This window comes from Orcinus orca, chromosome 14 (assembly GCF_937001465.1).
Source record: "Orcinus orca chromosome 14, mOrcOrc1.1, whole genome shotgun sequence".
NCBI classification, from domain to species: domain Eukaryota; kingdom Metazoa; phylum Chordata; class Mammalia; order Artiodactyla; family Delphinidae; genus Orcinus; species Orcinus orca.
The window spans coordinates 53,545,933-53,568,081 of record NC_064572.1 but is presented as its reverse complement, the minus strand read 5'-3'; the positions used below and the strand labels follow the sequence as shown (position 1 = coordinate 53,568,081).

General features: G+C 39.5%; 1 protein-coding gene across 1 annotated transcript; it reads right to left on the bottom strand.

Annotated features, from left to right (window-relative positions):
* Positions 1 to 593: 593 nt before the first annotated feature.
* LIPM (lipase family member M) lies at positions 594 to 22,127 on the bottom strand. Its single transcript, XM_004279372.4, is given in 10 exon segments — positions 594 to 1,256; positions 4,862 to 4,933; positions 6,247 to 6,318; positions 7,624 to 7,770; positions 7,905 to 8,041; positions 9,211 to 9,320; positions 10,702 to 10,900; positions 18,408 to 18,525; positions 21,982 to 22,079; positions 22,082 to 22,127. Coding segments are annotated over 10 exon segments (1,245 nt in total). The 3' UTR covers positions 594 to 1,010.
* Positions 22,128 to 22,149: the final 22 nt, after the last annotated feature.

Genomic DNA, 22,149 nt, shown 5'->3' with positions numbered 1-22,149 from the left:
CATGACATTTTAAAACTTTCTTCCCAGCATTTAATTTTTGAAGACAGAAACCTGGGCCAGACATTTGAAACCAGAAGGTCTCCTAGCGGCAAGCTGTAAACTCTCAAACAAGCTTGGACTAGAACCTAGGTACTGAAATACACATGCATGCTTTACGCAATGCATATTGCATTAATTAGAAAACTCAAAATACCCTACAAAATTATCTTCTCTGACACTCAGCTACAAAACTTGGCCTTTTCATCTCTATTTGTACATTGATTTTTCTTTTTCTTTTTTTTTAAAGATTTTTTTTTTTGATGTGGACCATTTTTAAAGTCTTTATTGAATTTGTTACAATACTGCTTCTGATTAATGTTTCAGATTCTTGGCTGCGAGGCACGTGGGATCTTAGCTCCCCGGCCAGGGAATGAACCCGCACCCGCGGCATTGGAAGGCGAAATCTTAACCACGGCACTGCCAGGGAAGTCCCTTCTTTTTCTTTTTTGGTTAAAGCAGCTTGGCTTCCTGAGGTAGTGTTATGTATCTGTAGCAATAAGGTGAAAACATCTAGCTTATTTTGTCAAATTCAACAACAATCCAGAGGTTTAAGGTCTGTGACCCCAATTTGTCATTTTATTTTATTGTTCCAAAAATGTGGCTCATAGACAAAAAAATAAATGTTTTAAGGAAATTTACCTGAATGACATAAAGAATGTCTAGATAATTTCTAGCTGTCAGGTAAAACCTACCCTTCAAGACGGCAGAACACATAATAGCACATGAAAAGTGTGTTCACCCAATGAGTAATTTAATTAATTGAAAAAATTAAATGCCAGTTTTAGTGCCAAATGTAGAAAATCTAAAGGAATGTATACTGTATTTCTGCCTTCCCTTCTACTAATATGGTAGGTTTCCAATGCTGGAAATCTTTAAAGTCCTCCGTTCATGTACGCCGGCCCCATCTTTCATGAGGTTTTTCCTAAGACTTGTCATTATCAGATGCTTCACAAGCTGACACTGACAGTTCCCTAGGAAATACTTGTCTCTTCCTGCTTCATCAGATGTATTATTTCATTGTACATACGGTGAGGAGCATCCAGACCCCAGATGAAATCCACGTGAGCCCATTCAGGAATGTTCTTATGGTAGATGATGTTGGTCGCCTCGGAGAGCAGTATTCTCACGTCTTCTGGATTTGAAAGCCAGTCCTGACCCCCAGTCCACATTGCTGTAGGGACCGTCATGTCTCTAACTTTGTACCTTGCAGGAGCTGTCTAGAATAAAGGAATAGTTTTTAACTGTAGATAACATTTGGACTTCCAGACTCATAATTTACTTTTCTAATAAACACAGTAAATATGCCTTGTGTTGTAATGAAAGGTGCGTGGGCACTAAAGCCATATAGAACTGCATTAAGCGTTTCTGCTCCAACCTCTACTTGAAGGAAAAAAATTGACTTAGCCTCACTGAACCTCAGTTTCTTCATCTGTGAAATGGGGATGATATCTGAAATAATTTACTAGATTAAATGAGAAAAACATCTCAATTGCCTAGCACTTTAGGCGTTACATGTTCAATTCTTTTCCTTCCTATTAATAAATATTTAACACACAAAGTGCCTTTTAAAAGTTAACGCTCCTATATTTTTCAAAGATAATTTCACAAAGTTTCATGAGGCCAGATTTGGAGATACTCTACAGAGAAAGGCAAGAGGATGGAACCTACTGAAAAGGACTTGGGTGTTCACAGGGGTTTTCTGTCCTAACAGAAAGCCCTTGGGGCACACCCAGCTTGACTGTGTCTCCAGAAACATGGGGAAGTCCATGGCACTGGAACTCAGGGAGTTGGATCAAGAGGAGATAAAAATTAGATTCGGAGTCCAGTCCCACATCACCCAAAGAAGGTTATCTAGGATTCCTAATTCTTGAGAACTTCCCTTATTCAAACAGATCTGCTAGATCAAGTTGGCTGACTGAGAGCCCTTGAGGTTAACCAACACTCAGAACTTTCAACAGACATGTCAAGGTCCACTTCTCACTCAGGAAATCCACCTGGAAGCCGGGGTTCCAATCCCGGCAGTCCTTGTTTCTCTTTGTGGCTTTTAAGAATTTGAAGTTATAGCGTCTGATACTGTGAGTTATAATAAGACATATGTATGTGGTCTTCATCCACATTTGTGGTACAGAGCTCCTAATAACCCTCGGAGTTTCCTAAGTGACAGGAGCCATAAAGGTGTGTTTTGTGACTTTAATGAGGTGATTTTTTGAACAGGATGGGGGCTGAGCTCCAGAAGTGGAGCCAAGCAAGTGATTAGAGAGTTGGAAATTTCAGTCCCATTCATGACCTCTGGAGAGGGGAGATGGGCTGGAGATTGAGTTCAATCGCCAGTGGCCAATGATTTAACCAGTTGGACCTCTCTAAGGAAGCCTCCACAAAACCGCAGAAGGACAGGGTTCAGAGCCTCCAGGTTGGTGAACACGTGCAAATGTGGGGAGAGTGGCCCCATGGAGAAGACATGGAAGCTCTGCTCCCCTTCCCTTGCTCAGTGCAACTCTTTTATCTGGCTGATCCTGAGTTATATCCTTTTATAATAAACCAATAATCTAGTAAGTAAAGTGTTTCTCTGAGCCAATCTAGCAAATTAATCAAACCTCAGCCTGAGAAGGGGGTCATGGGAACCTCTGAATTATAGCCAGTGGGTCAGACACACAGGTGACAGCCTGGGCTTGCGATTGGCATCCGAACTGGAGGATAGTCTTGTGGGCCCGAGCCCTCAACCTGTGGGATCTGATGTTATCTCTGGGTAGACAGTGTCAGAATTGAGTTAAACTCTAAGTCACCCAACTGGTGTTGGAGAATTGCTTGTTCATGTGGAGAAACTCCCCTCCACACACATATACTGGAATTTGGTGGTCAGAGTAGAGTAACTTAGATACGAAGTTTTTTATAGAGTAACTTAGATACGAAAGGTTGGAATATTCGATGGAGCCTGTAATATGTTTTTCTCATCTAACAGGAGAAAAGACTGAACTGAAAGTCAGGTGTAGCTCTGTGAGTCTATGACACCTTTTTGCATGTGTGTTTTCTCTTTCTTTCCATGACCATTTTCTGGCACCTGCTCTGCACAAGTCACTTTCTCTCTAACTCATGACCTTAAATGTTAATAAATTAAATCTTATCTTGGAACTAGGATGCTTTCTCTAAAGATATATTTTAGGAAACAATGAAGAAGGATCTTAAAAATGTAGCTGGTACCTGTGATTGAGGGTTTGCTATTCAGAGGCACGACAGTGGTCTGTCCAATTTCCGAGACTTTTATATCTAGATATACAGAAGTACGTCTACAGAAGCGGATGTTAAGTGTGATATGAGACTCTCAAAGATTAGCCTGTGTGTGTTTTCTGCTCCCTCCAGCTTTATGTGTGTAGTCAATATTTGCTTACATTCTCACACAAGCTAACCAATAATCTTCAGTGAAGGTTTTATGCTTAGAAAAGTTTAATACTCATTTCTAATTCTCCATAACTTTTGTTTTAAATTTTATTCCACAACATTGGTTACACACATAGATTTTCTTGGGTAATATTGTTTTATATTTTTCACTTGCAAATTACAGATTCATTAAAAGTGTGACCAGGGAGAACTCTTACATGTAATCTAGTCCAGTAATTTTTATTTTAAAGAGAAAGAGATTGAGCCCTGAAGAATCAAAGCAGCCTAGCCATGATCATACAAATTTGTAGTGCAGAGGCAAAACTAATAGAGTAATTCTCACTTGTCATTAATACTCTTTTTACTGTACCATGAGCCAACCTCACCCCTGCCATCCGCATTTGTGGTTTTCTTCTGTTGTTTTTGTTGTTTTTAATCTTGAAAGATCCTCTAGCAGCCACCACAGACTACACCCTTCCCTTCACTAAATCTACCCAGCTTGTTCCTAAGAAGCCCCGTGCCTTGTTCATGGAGGCAGCCTCATCAAAAAAGTCCTCCTACTGCATTATAAAAGTGGTTCTCTTTAACCCTTAAAAGTCTCTTGGCTGGGCTTCCCTGGTAGCTCAGTGGTTGGGAATCTGCCTGCTAAGGCAGGGGACACAGGTTCAAGCCCTGGTCCAGGAAGATCCCACATGCCGTGGAGCAACTAAGCCCGTGCACCACAACTACTGAGCCTGCCCACCACAACTACTGAGCCTGCGCACCTAGAGCCCGTGATCCGCAACAAGAGAAGCCACAGCGGTGAGAAGCCCATGCACCGCAACAAAGAGTAGCCCCTGCTCATCTCAACTAGAGAAAGCCCTCGAAGAGCAACAAAGACCCAACACAGCCAAAAAAAAAAAAAGTCTCTTGGCTAAGCTTTGAACTTTTCCATTTTCAAATGAAGTCGAACCAGAACTAATTACTTTTTACTTGAATTCTTTCTTTTTCATATTCTTTTCCATTGTATTCCCTGTGCTGTATAGTAGGACACATTGTTGTTTATCCATGCTATATATAATAGTTTGCATCTGCTAATCCCAAACTCCCAATCTATCCCTCCCCCATCCCCTTCCCCCCTTGGCAACTACAAGTCTGTTCTCTATGTCTGTGAGTCTGTTTCATAGATAAGTTCATTTGTGTCATATTTTAGATTCCACATATAAGTGATGTCATATGGTGTTTGTCTTTCTCTTTCTGACGTACTTCACTTAGTATGATGATCTCTATTGTCCATCCATGTTGCTGCAAATGGCATTATTTCATTCTTTTTTATGCCTGAGTAGTATTCCATTCTACTTGAATTCTTGTATTTTACTCCTATTTCTAGAATAAACGGCCAGTATAACTTCCCTCTCACACATTTCAAAAGGATATATTTTCAGCAGATGGTATTTGCTTTCGTTACCTGATTTCCTTTTTCCAGATTCTTGGTCTCACTGCCCCAGTCAAATGCCTGAAGTTCCCCAGAATTCACTGCCTAAAAGGAAATAAAAATTTACATGACATTCAAATGTGTCACGGGATAACGGTGGAAGGAGGGGTGAAAATGTGCTACCAAGTCTGCAATTGTGAGGGAAGCAGAGAACAAAGGCTGAGGCTGCTCTATGGTTCAACTTTAGGATAATCTTCGGGAGAGTGTAAAGGCAAGAATAAGGTCCTTTCAGGGAGAAAAATGTGCTATAGAAATACTTGACCACCATATTATACAACTCCAAAAAGTGTATCCCCATTGTAGTCTATGTAGGGGGATATCCTGCACAACTCTGTAGGCTACAATGGGAGAGCAACCCCTAGAGTTGTGCAACGTGGTGATTCTGGGAGAAGATGACCAACATTTAATCCAGTGTAGAATTCTTGTTTGGTTTTGATTATAAAATCTCTCTCTCTCTCTCTCTGTGTGTGTGTGTGTCTCTCTCTCTCCCTCTCTGTCTCTTTCTCTCTCTTTCACACATGTACTAAAACATAACAATGACATTTGAAGAAAAATTTGACTAGGTTCTAAGTTGTTAGAAAAACAGATAGAACCAATATTTATGATTCATAGGTGTCATCATCACTATGAAAACTTTTTGCTCGAGTTAAAAGTCTCCCCCTTTTTTTTTAACAAAGTTGTAGTTTTAGTAGGCGAGAATCTAAGGTTAGTGATGCTTAGCTCTCTGTCCTATGTACATTCTTATTTCCACAGCCAATTGGGGTCACTCTATAGTATCATCTATAATGAGCAATATTAGGTTCAGTGCTTCATCACATGTGAAAGAATAATTAGCAGTCACATTGTCCTTGAGCTAATTCTGAAGGAACCCACCACACAGCGCCTAGAGACAGTTCCTGTGACTGGTAATCAAGACATTCCCTCCTGTGACCTCAGGTGAAATCTGCAGCACAAAGGACTCCTGTGAAAATCTCCTTGGGTAATTAGGTCCACATGTGCATTTTTATGACTACTTGGCCACACTGTCTTGCTGGAAGAGCCGAAAGGAGAATGTGGAAACGTGACCTCCAGCCTCATCTTTGAGATGGCTAAAGACTGAGAAAGGTCTCACTTGAACCATCTGAATTCACACTTTTAAGGTCCACTAGAGATGTCCTAGGGCCAATCCTTTCCTCCCATATCCTGAAAAGTTTCAGTGTTCGAGATCAAGCTCACAGTCGAAAAAGCGTTGACAGAATCACAAGTTATCTTGGAATAAATGTGAAATAACCCCAGGGCTGTCCAAAGGGCCTCCTCTAACTATTCCAGGCAAACTGCACAAAGACCCTTAACAAAGACCACAAATTCAGCATCCTTACCTGGCTCCAGTGCAGGATATTTTGCACAGATGTTCCAGCAGGTGTGTGAGCGACATATACATTTGCTTGGCTCTGTAATAAAGCATGAGTAGTTTGTGGGACGTGGAAAAACTCACAAGATGTGCACCTTGTCAAGACCAAATCTGCAGGTTATCAGACTAAGAAATGGGAACATCATTAAAGTATCAGCAGTTATCTATGAAACAGGAATATACACATGCACATAAGTAAAAAAATGCCACTAAATGTATCCTATATTCTTCATCAGAGAAAAGCTTCTCATTAGACATCTTGACTTCGTCTTTTAAAAAACTTCCTTAGATTAATTAAAGATGAAGGCTCAGGAGCTGGGCCTGTATTCAAATCTCACCTCTGCTATATAACTTTTAGGTGAAATTGGGAACATTACTTAATCCACTAAGTCTAATCTATAAAGTGGGAATATTGATAATACCTGTGTCATAGGGTTGTTACGGGGACTAACAGCCTGGCATATAATAAAATGCTTATCAAAAGGTAGCTATTAATCATATCATTAATTAAAGAGAAAAAAATCCTCAGGAATTAAAAACATGCTCCTCCAGCTGTTGGCAGATAGCTCCAACTATCTGGTGTCCTTGGGGGTATTCCTCCCTCTGCAGAGAGCTGCTCTGCCCAATATCTCCCGATTACTGGTGTTGTCTGCATTAAATGACTAGTTGATATGGGGGTATAAAGACACAGCGCTCTGATGCTAACTTGGGACAATTCTGAAGGGTCATCCCATTTTCATAGGTCCCTAGAGGATCAACTGAGATTCCCACTGGGACTGCATCACAGCTGGACTTTTTTTTAATCCACCAAATCCCATTTCCTTCCCTTCTCTAGATGTTATCCCAAGGACCTAACCCCAAATCATTCTGCACATGAATCTCCATCTCACAGTATGCTTCCTGGGGAACCCACTGTCACACTCACCAAGTCGTAGCTATGCCTTAGCCAAACCGAAACTCCCAGACAGCCTATCACAGGACTTAAGCTACGAACTGGAAGCACCCGAGTAGGAAGAAGAAGTAAGTGACGCATGGCAGTTTTCTCTTTTGACTTCTGGGTTCTAATCATATTTTTTTGCATCTGTTGATTCACTGTAGTAAAGCTGCTTTCAGACCTCTTCGATCTTTAATCTATGAAGTTAATATGTAGTCATGCCCTTGTGTTAACCTTGACTCAGACCATGTTGAAGCATTTTCCACATATTATTACGATTTGAAGAAAACGGAGCTTCTTGGAGTATCGTTTCTCTAAGTCTTCCCTGGCATTAGCTCACCCTCAAGGAGTGAGACTAATAACTCCTCACTTTGCTTTGGGACAGTGAGAATTCACTAGGCTCTCACTTACCATGTTCATGTTGTTCGTGTTAAATCCTCCCAGGAGTAACATGATGTTGCTACAGATCTGATCAATAATCACCTGGCCGCAAAGGTAAATAACAAACAGTCTGAGAAATCTGGTCTGGTAGAGAAATTCTTTTTTACCAAACAATCCCTGTAAAAATATGAAATGGAATAGTCATTACATTACAGTCAAAAGAAGTGTCTCTAACGTAAAAGTGTATGTCCTAGCAAATGGGTTGGAATACTCTTGTGCATAGACAAGGAATTTTCTGAGGAGTCACACACCTTGATCATCACATCTGGCAGCAACAAAAATTTGGCCCCAGGGCTTTTTGCATGTTTAACAGTAGCTATGGGTGCTAAAGCAAAATACATTCTTATTTTCTGAGCCAGCTCTGGCATGGTGGAAAACGCAATAAAGCCTGCAAAAGAGAAATATGTCAGCATGGATATTGAATATCCTAGAACTAATAAAGTGCTTATTTTACTTTTATCAAGATATTTCAGCAATTACATGTGACTGTGTTTTAACTCTCCTTTGAAACTATAAGCTCCTTGACAGGGAAAAGCAACAGCAGCAACAAATGCTCTGTGTTCCCTCTGACATTTAGATACTTGCTGCCCAGTACTAGGTTCTCAGTGAATTATTAAATTAAATTAGTCAGTCCAATAACATGGACTTTGAGAGGTAACTATATGTTAGACACTTTGCAGGAGTCTTTCATGGTTCTTGTTTAATTCTCAGATTCTTGGGGGTATTTTTTTTTTTTTTTTTTTTTGCGGTACGCGGGCCTCTCACTGTTGTGAGAGCACAGGCTCCGGACGCTCAGGCTCAGCGGCCATGGCTCACGGGCCCAGCCACTCCGCGGCATGTGGGATCCTTCTGGACCGGGGCATGAACCCGTGTCCCCTGCATCGGCAGGCGGACTCTCAACCACTGCGCCACCAGGGAAGCCCCTTGGGGGTATTTTTTTTTTTCCTTGGGGGTATTTTTAATAAATCTTTACAGTGAGAGAAATCGAGAGTTAAAGAAATAGTCTTGTTTATTGATAAGAAGTATGTTCTGTAACATAATGGGTGTTGAGATAGCAGAGTTTTGCTTGTTTTCCTGGATCTCTAACTTTTCTGGAACCCAAATTGGAACATAATCTAGTGGACAAGTTGTCTAATGAACTGGATTCCAACTCTTATTTCTGCCATAGACTAGGTATGGGACACTGGTTAAGTCAAGGTATAGGCTTCTATACCTGTAAAATAGAGACTAATTCTCCCAATTACAAAGGGACAATCTCTTTGGAGCCTTTGGGAGGAAAAGGCTATCATATACAGCCAGGGCATGCCCACTATATTTGAAATACTATGTGTCTATTTCAAAAGAGCCTGTGCACTCTCTGTTTAAGCTGATATTTGCAGGTTGTGGAGAAGACCTAGAAGACCTAGAGAGAAGCTAGAATCCCGTGACCCTGAAGGGGTATATCTCCGGATAAGGCCGGATCAGAGAGAAGCGTGCGAGGCCTGATCCCAGGCTTGGCTGTGCGCCATTTGCTCACATTTCTTCTGAGTATACAAACCTGATTTTTTTGGAACCTACCCATGGTGGTACCCTGTGAATAGCCGACATAATAGATATTTTCCTGGCCCGTTTTCTGCAAAATAAAGTCTATGACTGCAGGAAGGTCAAACCTAGCCATCTCATCATAACTGCAAGGGGAAAAGACAAAGTTATATGAAAAATTATAATCAGAACAAACAAAAGCAGCCCCCATGGTTTACAAACAATGCCTTGAATTGTTGACCCCATCAGCTTGTTACTGTGCCCCTTACAAGACTCAGAATGGACTTGTTTCAAACCTGTGACGCATGGGTGCCTCTGGGGTCACAGGCTGTTAGCAAACTGCTGTTTTCTCTAGATATTATCATAGAGAAATAACCATCTTAATGAACATTTAGTGAGCATAAGCTCCACCCGCTGGTGGAGGTGTCCTCTTATTCTATCAGCAGAACAGCACAGGGCCATTCAGATTCTTTATATGAAAAGTATTAAAGATGCTGCAGGGGCCTTTCTCTGGTGAAATGGATAAAGAGAAAGTTGAATATCAATAGGTAATTTAAATAAAAACACTAAAAAACTTTTGTAAGAGTGTGAGAGATGTGTTAATCAAATTGATGGTCCCTAAGGCTTATTAGTTCCTCATATATTTTTAATACTGCCTGGCCTCGTCTCCTTCTGGGGTTACTAGTCCTTTCCTTGTCATCACTCAGGGAAGAGTTAGTCCCAGGATATTCATCTGAAAGGAAAGGAACCTACACTTCTCCCATTGCAGTCTCAATCACCTAACACCAACCACTATTCTCATCCCATTCACCAGACTATCCTTCTACTTGGGGAACCCAATTTACATAATCCAAAGAATCACTAGTCAGTTAAGCCAATTGGGAGATATTACGTTGGGATCCTGATGAGCCAACCAAAGTAAATTATCTACATACCAGAAGCCGTAATTCTTTTTTTTTTTAACATCTTTATTGGAGTATAATTGCTTTACAATGGTGTGTTAGTTTCTGCTTTATAACAAAGTGAATCAGCTATACATATACATATATCCCCATATCTCCTCCTTCTTGCGTCTCCCTCCCTCCCACCTCCCTATCCCACCCCTCTAGGTGGTCACAAAGCACCGAGCTGATCTCTCTGTGCTATGCGGCTGCTTCCCACTAGCTAGCTATTTTACGTTTGGTAGTGTATATATGTCCGTGCCACTCTCTCACTTCGTCCCAGCTTACACTTCCCCCTCCCCATATCCTCAAGTCCATGCTCTAGTAGGTCTGTGTCTTTATTCCCGTCTTACCCCTAGGTTCTTCACGACATTCTTTTTTTTTTCTTAGATTCCATATATATGTGTTAGCATACGCTATTTGTCTTTCTCCTTCTGACTTACTTCACTCTGTATGACAGACTCTAGGTCTATCCACCTCACTACAAATACCTCAATTTCATTTCTTTTTATCAGAAGCCATAATTCTTTACCCAGTTCTCCCAAAGCCATCCATGTCCACCTCCACTCTCAAGATTTTCATATACCTGAAAGCCCAGAACTCATCTTGGTCTATGGAGAGGGTCTTGTGTTTCCGAGACCAGGTGTTTCCCCTGCTGTTCCCCATCCACACATCAAAACCCGAATCTGCCAGAATGAAGCCCAGGCTGTTGTTGGGCAGGTTGGAAATCCAGCTGCTAGCATCTCCAAGCAGGCCATGCTGCAGTAACACCACAGGCCTGGGACCTACAAAGAAGGGAATTTCAACAGCGTGAAATATTCTATGCCTTTCTCGTTATCCCTTAAGGTGCGAAAGATTTCAAGTTAGACAAACCTGTGTTCGAATCTTGATTCATCTGCTTGTTAGCTTGATTATCTTGGCCAGTTACTTAAACTTTCTGTGCCTTGATTGCCTCGTGAAAAAAATAGTATTTTTGTTATGATTAAATAAAATAATACACAAGAAGCAGATGGCACAACGTATGGACACCAAGGGGGGAAGCGGGGGTGGGAGTGGTGGTGGTGGTGGTGGGATGAATTGGGATATTGGGATTGATGTATATACACTAACATGTATAAGATAGATAAGTAATAAGAACCTGCTGTATAAAAAATAATAAAATTTTAAAAAAAAGCAGATGGCACAATGCCTGGCACAGAGAAAGAATCAATAAAGTTTGGCCTCTATTGTTGCTTTTGTGTAGTTATTATTATTACTAGACATGTCTGGGATCAGAGAAAATTGGAAGTGCCCCAGGAGGTAGTATAATATAATGATTAAGATAATTATATATGATAATCATAGCTACTATATATTAATAAAAAGAAATTATGTTATTATATATTAATATATTATTTATATATTATAGAATTATACATGAATATATGTGTATATATTAATGTTACAATATAAATAATATATACTATATAACATTTCTATTAACATAAAATTAATATACAATATAAAATTAATATATATTATATAGTATTATAGAGTATATATACTTATTGACATACTGTTAATATACACACATATATACACACTTATAAAAATACATATATACACAAATATATTTAATATATTATATATTTGCTATATTAATAATAAATAAACATATATTATATATAATTAATATTGCCATATATATACAGATATGTGTATATATATGTGTGTGTATATATATTACCACACATATACATATATATGTGTATATATGTTAATATTACCATATATATACATATATATGTGTTTGAGTGTATACATATATATGTGTGTGTGTGTGTATATATATATATATATGTATATATATGTAATGGTTTGATGATTACGGGCCCTCATGTGAAAAGGACCCACAAGCCAACCTGATAAAATAAAAGTTTAAAAAGTATTATTTTTTTAAAAAATTATTTGTTTTGTTTTTGGCTGTGTTGAGTCTTCATTGCCGCACGTGGGCTTTCTCTAGTTGCGGCGAGTTGGGACTACCCTTTGTTGTGACGTGCAGGCTTCAAACTGCGGTGGCTTCTCTTGTTGCAGAGCACGGACTCTAGGCACAAGGGCTTCAGTAGTTGTGGCTCGCAGGCTCAGTAGCTGTGGCTCACAGGCTCTAGAGCACAGGCGCATGGGCTTAGTTGTTCCGCGTCATGTGGGATCTTCCAGGACCAGAGCTCAAACCCATGTCCCCTGCATTGGCAGGAGGATTCTTAACCACTGAGACACCAGGCAAGTACGTAAAAAGTCTTTTGTCACAAGCTTATAGACATCTTTCAGTTGTTTTCAGGATGAATTTCACTGGCCCTCTTTTTTTTTTTAACAGCTTTATTGGAGTATAATTGCTTTACAATGTTGTGTTAGTTCCTGCTATATAACAGAGTGAATCAGCTATACATATACATATATCCCCATATCCCCTCCCTCTTGCATCTTCCTCCAACCCTCCCTATCCCATCCCTCTAAGTGGTCACAAAGCACCAAGCTGATCTCCCTGTGCTATGTGGCTGCTTCCCACTAGCTATCTAGTTTACATTTGGTAGTATATATATGTCCATGCCACTCTCTCACTTCGTGCCAGCTTACACTTGCCCTTTCCCGTGTCCTCAAGTCCATTCTCTACATCTGTGTCTTTATTCCTGTCCCACCCCTAGGTTCTTTAGAACCTTTTTTTTTTTAATTCCATATATATGTGTTAGTAAATGGTATTTGTTTTTCTCTTTCTGACTTACTTCACTCTGTACGACAGTCTCTAGGTCCATCCACCTCACTACATAAAACTCAAGTTCGTTTCTTTTTATGGCTGAGTAATATTCCATTTTATGTATGTGAGCATCTTCTTTATCCATTCATCTGTTGATGGACACTTAGGTTGCTTCCATGCCCTGGCTATTGTAAATAGTGCTGCAATGAACACTGTGGTACATGACTCTTTTTTTTTTTTTTTTTGTGGTACGCGGGCCTCTCACTGTTGTGGCCTCTTCCGTTGCGCAGCACAGGCTCCAGACGTGCAGGCTCAGCAGCCATGGCTCACGGGCCTAGTTGCTCCGTATCATGTGGGATCTTCCCAGACCGGGGCACGAACCCATGTCCCCTGCATCAGCAGGGGGACTCTCAACCACTGCACCACTAGGGAAGCCCCATGACTCTTTTTGAATTATGGTTTTCTCAGGGTATATACCCAGTAGTGGGATTTCTGGGTCATATGGTAATTCTATTTTTAGTTTTTTAAGGAACCTCCGTACTGTTCTCCATAGTGGCTGTATCAATTTACATTCCCACCAACAGTGCAAGAGGGTTCCCTTTTCTCCACACTGTCTCCAGCATTTATTGTTTGTAGATTTTTTGATGATGGCCATTCTGACCTGTGTGAGGTGATACCTCATTGTAGTTTTGACTTGCATATCTCCAATGATTAGTGATGTTGAGCATCTTTTCATGTATTTGTTGGCCATCTGTATGTCTTCTTTGGAGAAATGTCTATTTAGGTCTTCAGCCCATTTTTGGATTGGGTTGTTTGTTTTTTTGATATTGAGCTGCATGAGCTGCTTGTATATTTTGGAGATTAATCCTTTGTCAGTTGCTTTTTTTGCAAATATTTTCTCCCATTCTGGGGGTTGTCTTTTATTCTTCTTTATGGTTTCCTTTGCTGTGCAAAAGGTTTTAAGTTTCATTAGGTCCCATTTGTTTATTTTTGTCTGTATTTCCATTTCTCTAGGAGGTGGGTCAAAAAGAATCTTGCTGTGATTTATGTCATAGAGTGTTCTGCCTATGTTTTCCTCTAAGAGTTTTATAGTGTCTGCCCTTACATTCAGGTCTTTAATCCATTTTGAGTTTATTTTTGTGTATGGTGTTAGGGAGTATTCTAATTTCATTCTTTTACATGTAGCTGTCCAGTTTTTCCAGCACCACTTATTGAAACGGCTGCCTTTTCTCCATTGTATATTCTTGCCTCCTTTATCAAAGATAAGGTGACCATATGTATGTGGGTTTTTCTCTGGGCTTTCTATCTTGATCCACTGATCTGTATTTCTGTTTTTGTACTAGTACCATACTGTCTTGATTACTGTAGCTTCGCAGTATGGTCTGAAGTCAGGGAGCCTGATTCCTCCAGCTCTGTTTTTCTTTCTCAATTGCTTTGGCTATTCGTGGTCTTTTGTGTTTCCATACAAATTGTGAAAATTTTTGTTCTAGTTCTGTGAAAAATGCCATTGGTAGTTTGATAGGGATTGAGTTGAACCTGTAGATTGCTTTGGGTAGTATAGTCATTTTCACAATGTTGATTCTTCAAATCCAAAAACATGGTATATCTATCCATCTGTTTCTATCTTCTTTAATTTCTTTCATCAGTGTCTTATAGTTTTCTGCATACAGGTCTTTTGTCTCCTTCAGTAGGTAGGTATTTTATTTTTTTTGTTGCAATAGTAAATGGGAGTGTTTCCTTAATTTCTCTTTTATATTTTTCATCATTAGTGTATAGCAATGCAAGAGATTTCTCTGCATTAATTTTGTATCCTGCTACTTTACCAAATTCATTCATTAGGTCTAGTAGTTTTCTGGTAGAGTCTTTAGGATTCTCTATGTATAGTATCATGTCATCTGCAAACAGTGACAGCTTTACTTCTTCTTTTCTGATTTGGATTCCGTTTATTTCTTTTTATTCTCTGATTGCTGTGGCTAAAATTTCCAAAACTATGTTGAATAACAGTGGTGAGAGTGGGCAGCCATGTCTTGTTCCTGATCTTAGTGGAAAGTGTTTCAGTTTTTCACCACTGAGAATGATGTTGGCTGTGGGTTTGTCAGATATGGCCTTTATTATGCTGAGGTAAGTTCCCTCTATGCCTACTTTTGGAGAGTTTTTATCATAAATGGGTACTGAATTTTGTCAAAAGCTTTTTCTGCATTTATTGAGATGATATATGGTTTTTATCCTTCACTTTGTTAATATGGTGTATCACATTGATTGATTTGCATATATTGAAGAATCCTTGCATTCCTGGGAGAAACCGCACTTGATCATGATGTATGATCCTTTTAATGTGCTGTTGGATTCTGTTTGCTAGTATTTTGTTGAGAATTTTTGCATCTATGTTCATCAGTGATATTGGCATGTAGAAAGCTGGAGTAGCAATTCCCATATCAGATGAAATAGACTTTAAAATAAAGACTATTACAAGAGACAAAGAAGGACACTACATAATGATCAAGGGATCAATCCAGGAAGAAGATATAACAATTGTAAATATTTATGCACCCAACATAGGAGCACCTCAATACATAAGGCAAATGCTAACAGCCATAAAAGGGGAATCAACAGTAACACAATCATAGTAGGAGACTTTAACACCTCACTTACACCAATGGACAGATCATCCAAAATGAAAATAAATAAGGAAAAACAAGCTTTAAAGGACACATTAAACAAAATGGACTTAATTGATATTTATAGTACATTCCATCCAAAAATAACAGAATACACTTTCTTCTTAAGTGCTCATGGAACATTCTCCAGGATAGATCATATCTTGGGTCACAAATCAAGCCTTGGTAAATTTAAGAAAATTCAAATTGTATCAAGCATTTTTTCCAACCACAATGCCATGACAGTAGCTATCAATAACAGGAAAAAAAACTGTAAAAAATACAAACACATGGAGGCTAAAAATTATGCTACTAAATAACCAAGAGATCACTGAAGAAATCAGAGAGGAAATCAAAAAATACCTAGAAACAGATGACAATGGAAACACGACGACCCAAAACCTATGGAATGTAGCAAAAGCAGTTCTAAGAGGGAAGTTTATAGCAATACAATCCTACCTCAAGAAACAAGAAAAATCTCAAGTAAACAACCTAACCTTATACCTAAAGCAATTAGAGAAAGAAGAGCAAAAAAAAAAAAAAACCCCAAAGTCAGCAGAAGAAAAGAAATAATAAAAATCAGATCAGAAATAAATGAAAAAGAAATGAAGGAAATGATAGCAAAGATCAATAAAACTAAAAGCTGGTTCTTTGAGAAGATAAACAAAATTGATAAACCATTAGCCAGATTCATCAAGAAAAAAAGGGAAAAGACTCAAATCAACAGAATTAGAAATGAAAAAGGAGAAGTAACAACTGACACTGCAGAAATACAAAGGATCATGAGAGATTACTACAAGCAACTCTATGCCACTAAAATGGACAACCTGGAAGAAATGGACAAATTCTTAGAAAAGCACAACCTTCCAAGACTGAACCAGGAAGAAATAGAAAATATAAACAGACCAATCACCAGCACTGAAATTGAGACTGTGATTAAAAATCTTCCAACAAACAAAAGCCCAGGACCAGATGGCTTCACAGGCAAGTTCTATCAAACATTTAGAGAAGAGATAACACCCATCCTTCTCAAACTCTTCCAAAATATTGCAGAGGGAGGAACAGTACCACACTCATTCTACGAGACCACCATCACCCTGATACCAAAACCAGACAAAGATGTCACAAAAAAAAGAAAACATTGGCCCTCTTTTTGAAGAGACGGTTAGAAATCTTTTTTTCCTTCATGGCTGGGAGATTTCTTCCTTAAAGAGACCAACGGGTGCTGCAAGAACAACATCAGACACTAGAGGGGAGTATTCGGCACCGACTGGACCTTAAAGGCTGATACCTTGAACTCCAATCGCCTGGGCAATGAGTGAACAGTCTAAATAAACAGGACGTGAGAAAACAAAACTCCTTCCATGAATAGGCGCTGCAGGTGACCCCTAAGCTTATGAACTGCCACAGTATTCCGATTTGTGGAGCTTAGTGAAAAAGTTCTCTCTGTGTCTCCAGGCTATACATGTATTTATATAAAATTCATTCATTCATTCCACATATATTTATTCACACCTGCCATGTGCTTGGCACTCTTTTAGGTACTTTTTATAGCCTTGAACAAAATCGATAAATTTTCTGTGCCTTCTGAGTTTACATTCTGGTTGGGAGAGACAGATAATAAACAAACAAGCAAATATCTATCATATCAGTGGTGCTATAAGGAAAATTAAGCAGGATTAGGGGCTAAATTTCAGTAGCTGGCAAGGGCTTACAATTTTGAATAGGGTGGTCGAAGGAAGAATGGGAAAGAGAAGGCCTGAAAGAGGGGCCAAGGCAAACTGCGTGGATATCTGATGAAACAGTGGTGCAGAAGGAGAACTGCAAGTTCAAAGGCACTGAGATAAGGGCATGCTGGACATATATAAGGCATGGCTGTTCAGCTGGTGTAAAAATAGCTGGTTTTCAAAAAGCTGCACAAATATAAATTGGAATAAAATAGAACCCTGCAGCTTCTTTATACCAAAGCCCAATAGCATTCACCCAGCATTTTCTGGTCCTAGGTAAGAGCATGGGCTACACTGGCTGACAAATCTTAATTTGAGCGCAGATTTTGCAGCGTACTAGCAAGGACTAGCAAAGACTCTCTGGGCAAGTTACTTAACTTCTGTGAGTGGCAGTTTCTCAGGATTATTGTGAAACTTATATGAGACTAATACAAATAAAGCACTTAGCACTGCACCTGGCATACAGAAAGAACGCAATAAAGAGTTACATTATCTGTACACATGACAGATAATGTAGTTGCTGCTATAAACATAGAGCTAGAGTATTAAAAGGAATAGAGCCAAATAGAGATGAAGGATGGGCGATAGTGTACTATTACACTTTAATAGTAATGAATTTCTTAAAAGCCAACAATAGCCAAAAATCCCATACAGGGAAAAAACAGGATTATATGGAAACACGTACCAAAAATTTTAAATGTACACATAGTGCCCAATTCTTTAAAAGACTTTAGTGAAAAGCTGGGCAATGTCTTAAATATTTAAAGGGCTGTCTGGATGGGGAATATAGAGTGTGCTGGGGTGGGCGTCAGATGCCATGGCAGAGTCTGCATTCTTCATGAGCAAGGGTTGGCGTCATCTGCTTAAGAGATCATCAGTGGATATTCTAGAATATCTATATTGGAGGGGTTTGGGGAATGAATTAAATACTAGAAGGGATCAAGAAATGAGCTTTTCTTGAAGGTGTTTTTTGAAAAGCAAACACTATGTTTATTTGAAATAATTGGGGATAGGGCAGTGGTGATGGGGACGGTGAGGTAGCTGAAGGCATCTTTTGGCTGGAACAATGGGCCCAGTCTGTACCAAGAGCCCAGGCTCCCTCTACACACTCAAATCACAAGGAGGTGTTTAATGTAGGAAGGATTGCTATGTTGGGGTAACATAGGGTGAACCATACCTGTCTTCTTAAGTGGCACTAGGCCCTGAGGAATCCTGTTAACAGAAAGGATATACCCATCTTCTGTTGCAACTTCATACTCCTCACAGGGATAACCTTTATGTTGGATGATTTCACTCTATGGAAAAAACACAATTTTTTTTGAGTTCAGTTCTGTATGGTTATGTTCTCAATGATTATAAGGTAAAAAGTAGATTCCTTGATGCTGGAAGAGATAGACAAGAAATTCCTTGCTTTTCACTAGCTAATTATGTTATTGTAAAAAAAATTCGCAAACCCTCTCCAGTGCTCATTTTCTTTGTCTTTAATGTAGAGATTGAACTAGAAGGGTAGTTCTTAATGTGGGCTCTGGACCAAGAGCATAGCATCACTTGGGCACTTGGTAACAATAGCAAATGGTCAGTCTCCACTCAAACCTATTGAACTGGGAACTCTGGGGCTGGGGCCCAGCAATTTGTGTCTTAACAAGCTCCTTAGAAAATTCTGATGCACTCTAATATTTGAGAACCACTGGAAAAGAACACTGATTCCAAAACCTGGGTGTATGTCAGAAACATCTGGGACACTTAAACATAGATATTCCTGGACCCACTTCGGGTTAGGAATCAGGGAATTCCAGTGCAGCCAGAGGGACAGGACAGCTTATGAGAACCCCTGGTCCATGTATTCCTTAAGGTTCCTTTCAGCTCTAAAACCACAGACTCAAGAGCAGTACAGTCATTCCTCAGTATCTGTGAGGAATTGGTTCCAAGACACCCCATGTCTAGACACCAACATCTGAGGATGGTCAAGTCCCTTACATAAAATGGGGTAGTATGTCAGTCCTCCGTATTGGCGAATTCCGCATTCACGGATACGGAGGGTTGACTGTAGTTCCTAACACTTTTAGGTTAAGGATCCCTCAGTGAATTTGAGGAAAATATAGAAATGGATATACACATGAACACATTATATACTTTCAGTGGTTTCAGATTTCCTGTTTCCTATATATGGACTCCTGGTTAAGGACCCCTACTCCATACAGTTGTTACATACAGAAACTCTTTGTAAAATATAAAGCTGCTGGTCTTCCCTGGTGGCGCAGTGGTTGAGAGTCCGCCTGCCAATGCAGGGAACACGAGTTTGTGCCCCGGTCCGGGAAGATCCCACATGCCGAGGAGCGGCTGGGCCCGTGAGCCATGGCCGCTGAGCCTGCGCGTCCGGAGCCTGTGCTCCGCAACGGGAGACGCCGCAACAGTGAGAGGCCCATGTACCATAAAAATAAATAAATTTTATATATATATATATATAGCTGCTGCGATCTCCTCAGTATCCTTAGTTTCTGTCTACTGTAGTTACTTAGAGAAGGAGGGAATTATTTCTATTAGCTGCTGCTTTTAAAGGAACAAAAGAGGAGAAAGCTAAATGCCCAGTGTAGTATACAAGACAAAAGGGCATAATAGTTAAGAGAAAGGCCCTGGGGTCTCACTGCTTGGGTTTTTAAATCCTGGCTCTCACACTAATGCATAAACTAACTGTGTGATCTTAGGAAATTTAGTTAACTTGTCCCTATTCCTCAGTTTATTCGTCTGTAAAGTAGGTATACCAGTGGTTTATACTCCTTGGGATTATTGCAAAGAATGTAAAAAGATAACGCACATATGACACTAACAAGATTGGCTGGCACGTGGTAGGGACTCAAGGAGCATTAGCTACTACTATAATTAAAAATCACCCCCACCCTCCCTTTCAAGTAACTCCTATTCACCTTTCAGAATTCAGGTTAAGAAACCTTTCTTCAGAAAAACTTTCCTAAATTCCCTAAGTCCCCCTATTTTATGTTTTCTTCTTTGATTTCACTTCTCTTGTGATTAGTTTTGAGTGATTAGGAATTGAGTGTCTGTCTTCTCTGCTGGATTGTAAACTCCATGAAATCAGGGCACTTAGATCTCTCTGTAACCTCAGTGCATAACACAGTATCAGGGCCAAATAGGTGCTCAACTAACACTAGCTAGAAAAATACCTGAATGAGGACAGTTGTATACCAAAATACAGAATAAATTATATCCATATATATTAGTACTCAGAGTCAAACCCATTCAGACTCTGAAGCACTTTTTATTCTACTTCATTTAATTTATATGAGAGATTACAAGAATTTTCTATCTTACTTTGCCTCTCCATGTATGACTGCTAAATAGCAGAGTGAATTCATTGGATTTTAGTCTTAGAGCTCCTGAAGCCCAAACAGTGTGTAGGTGCTGGCCACGCCCAGTGGGTGAGGCCCAGGGAGATTGGCTCTACCTACAACTAAAGAGATCCCCTTCACTTAACGACCTAGAGGGATTTGTATGGGAACTTCTCAGGGCCAGAAGGATGGCCCTTAAGGATCTACACCAATTTGCTAACTATCTGGACAAACCATCAAAAGACAGTCAATCGTTGGAATGGTCAAAAGAAACCTGATATTTGGCATTCATGTAGATGCAGAATATTTCTATAGCCTGTCAGAGTTTTAGAATTCACTCAAGGAGGCTTCTGTAAACAAGGTCTTAAATCTGTATAAAAGCATGTTAAATCTATGATAAATGTATGGAGCATGAACATTACACAAAGTCACCTCACTCAGGTGGAGGTAGCCTCTCCTCCCCTGGGAGGGTTTATTGCATAGTTGTCACAATTATAAGCTTTGTGTTCTGGCAGACTCGGATTTAAATTCTAGATCTACCACCTACCAGGGGTGTGGCCTGATTTGAGTTGTTTAACCTCTTTAATCTCAGTTCCTTGATTGGAAAAATGCGTATGGTCCTATCTATGGAATAGGGCAGTGAAGATAAAAATCAAAAGCTTTTTCTGACCTATTGAGATGATCAAAAAAAAAAAAAAAAAAAGAGAGAGATAAAATCAAACAGTATCTCTACAGCTTTCATCACAATGTCTGCTATGGGATAAATATGACTATATGGTGGACATTGTTACAATTCAACTAAGAATGTGAAAGTAAGCCAAAAAGTGTTCTCTGAGATACCTAGAAATTTCACTTCATTCATGAAATTTACTCATAGGAGGACCTCTCTAACATTCATAGGGGTCCTTTTACTTCTAGACCACAGAGTTACCAGCTCAAACCAGGATTAGATAGATTAGGGTGGCACAGGGTGTTACTAGAAGTGACTGTCCTGAGAGTATGAAAGGAGATCTAACATCTTTCTAATATTGGAAGAAGTAGAAAAAGAACAGAAAGCACAGACAACGTGGAAATAATCATGGGTCTGAGCTTGACCCAAGATACTGCAATGATTTAACCGCTCCTGGAATGAGCCTAAGAATTCAAGAAAAAGTTAAACTGTGTTTGAAGCTCAAAGGGATTAAGTCATTTGCCTAAGTTTACTGAAACTGTTGAAGATGAACCCATGTTTACCCACACCCAACTTAGTGTTCTTTCCAATACAATATGTTAATTTACAACTATGTTCTACTAGCAGAAATCACCACCACATATAAATATAATATATAATGCAGATAATACACAGAGACAAACAATAACATGTAAGGTACTTTGTTTCCCCCCAAAATATGGAAAATCCCAACTTACAACATTCATGAATGCTTCTGGGTCCACAGCTTTAGCTGGCATATGTCCCGAATTCACATTTCTCTGGAACAAATGTGCCACCAGAATCAGAAGCCAATCTCGTTTCTGTGTGAAACAACCCACTCTCTTGACAAGATTTTTGACATGGTCCAACATCTGCACTTATCT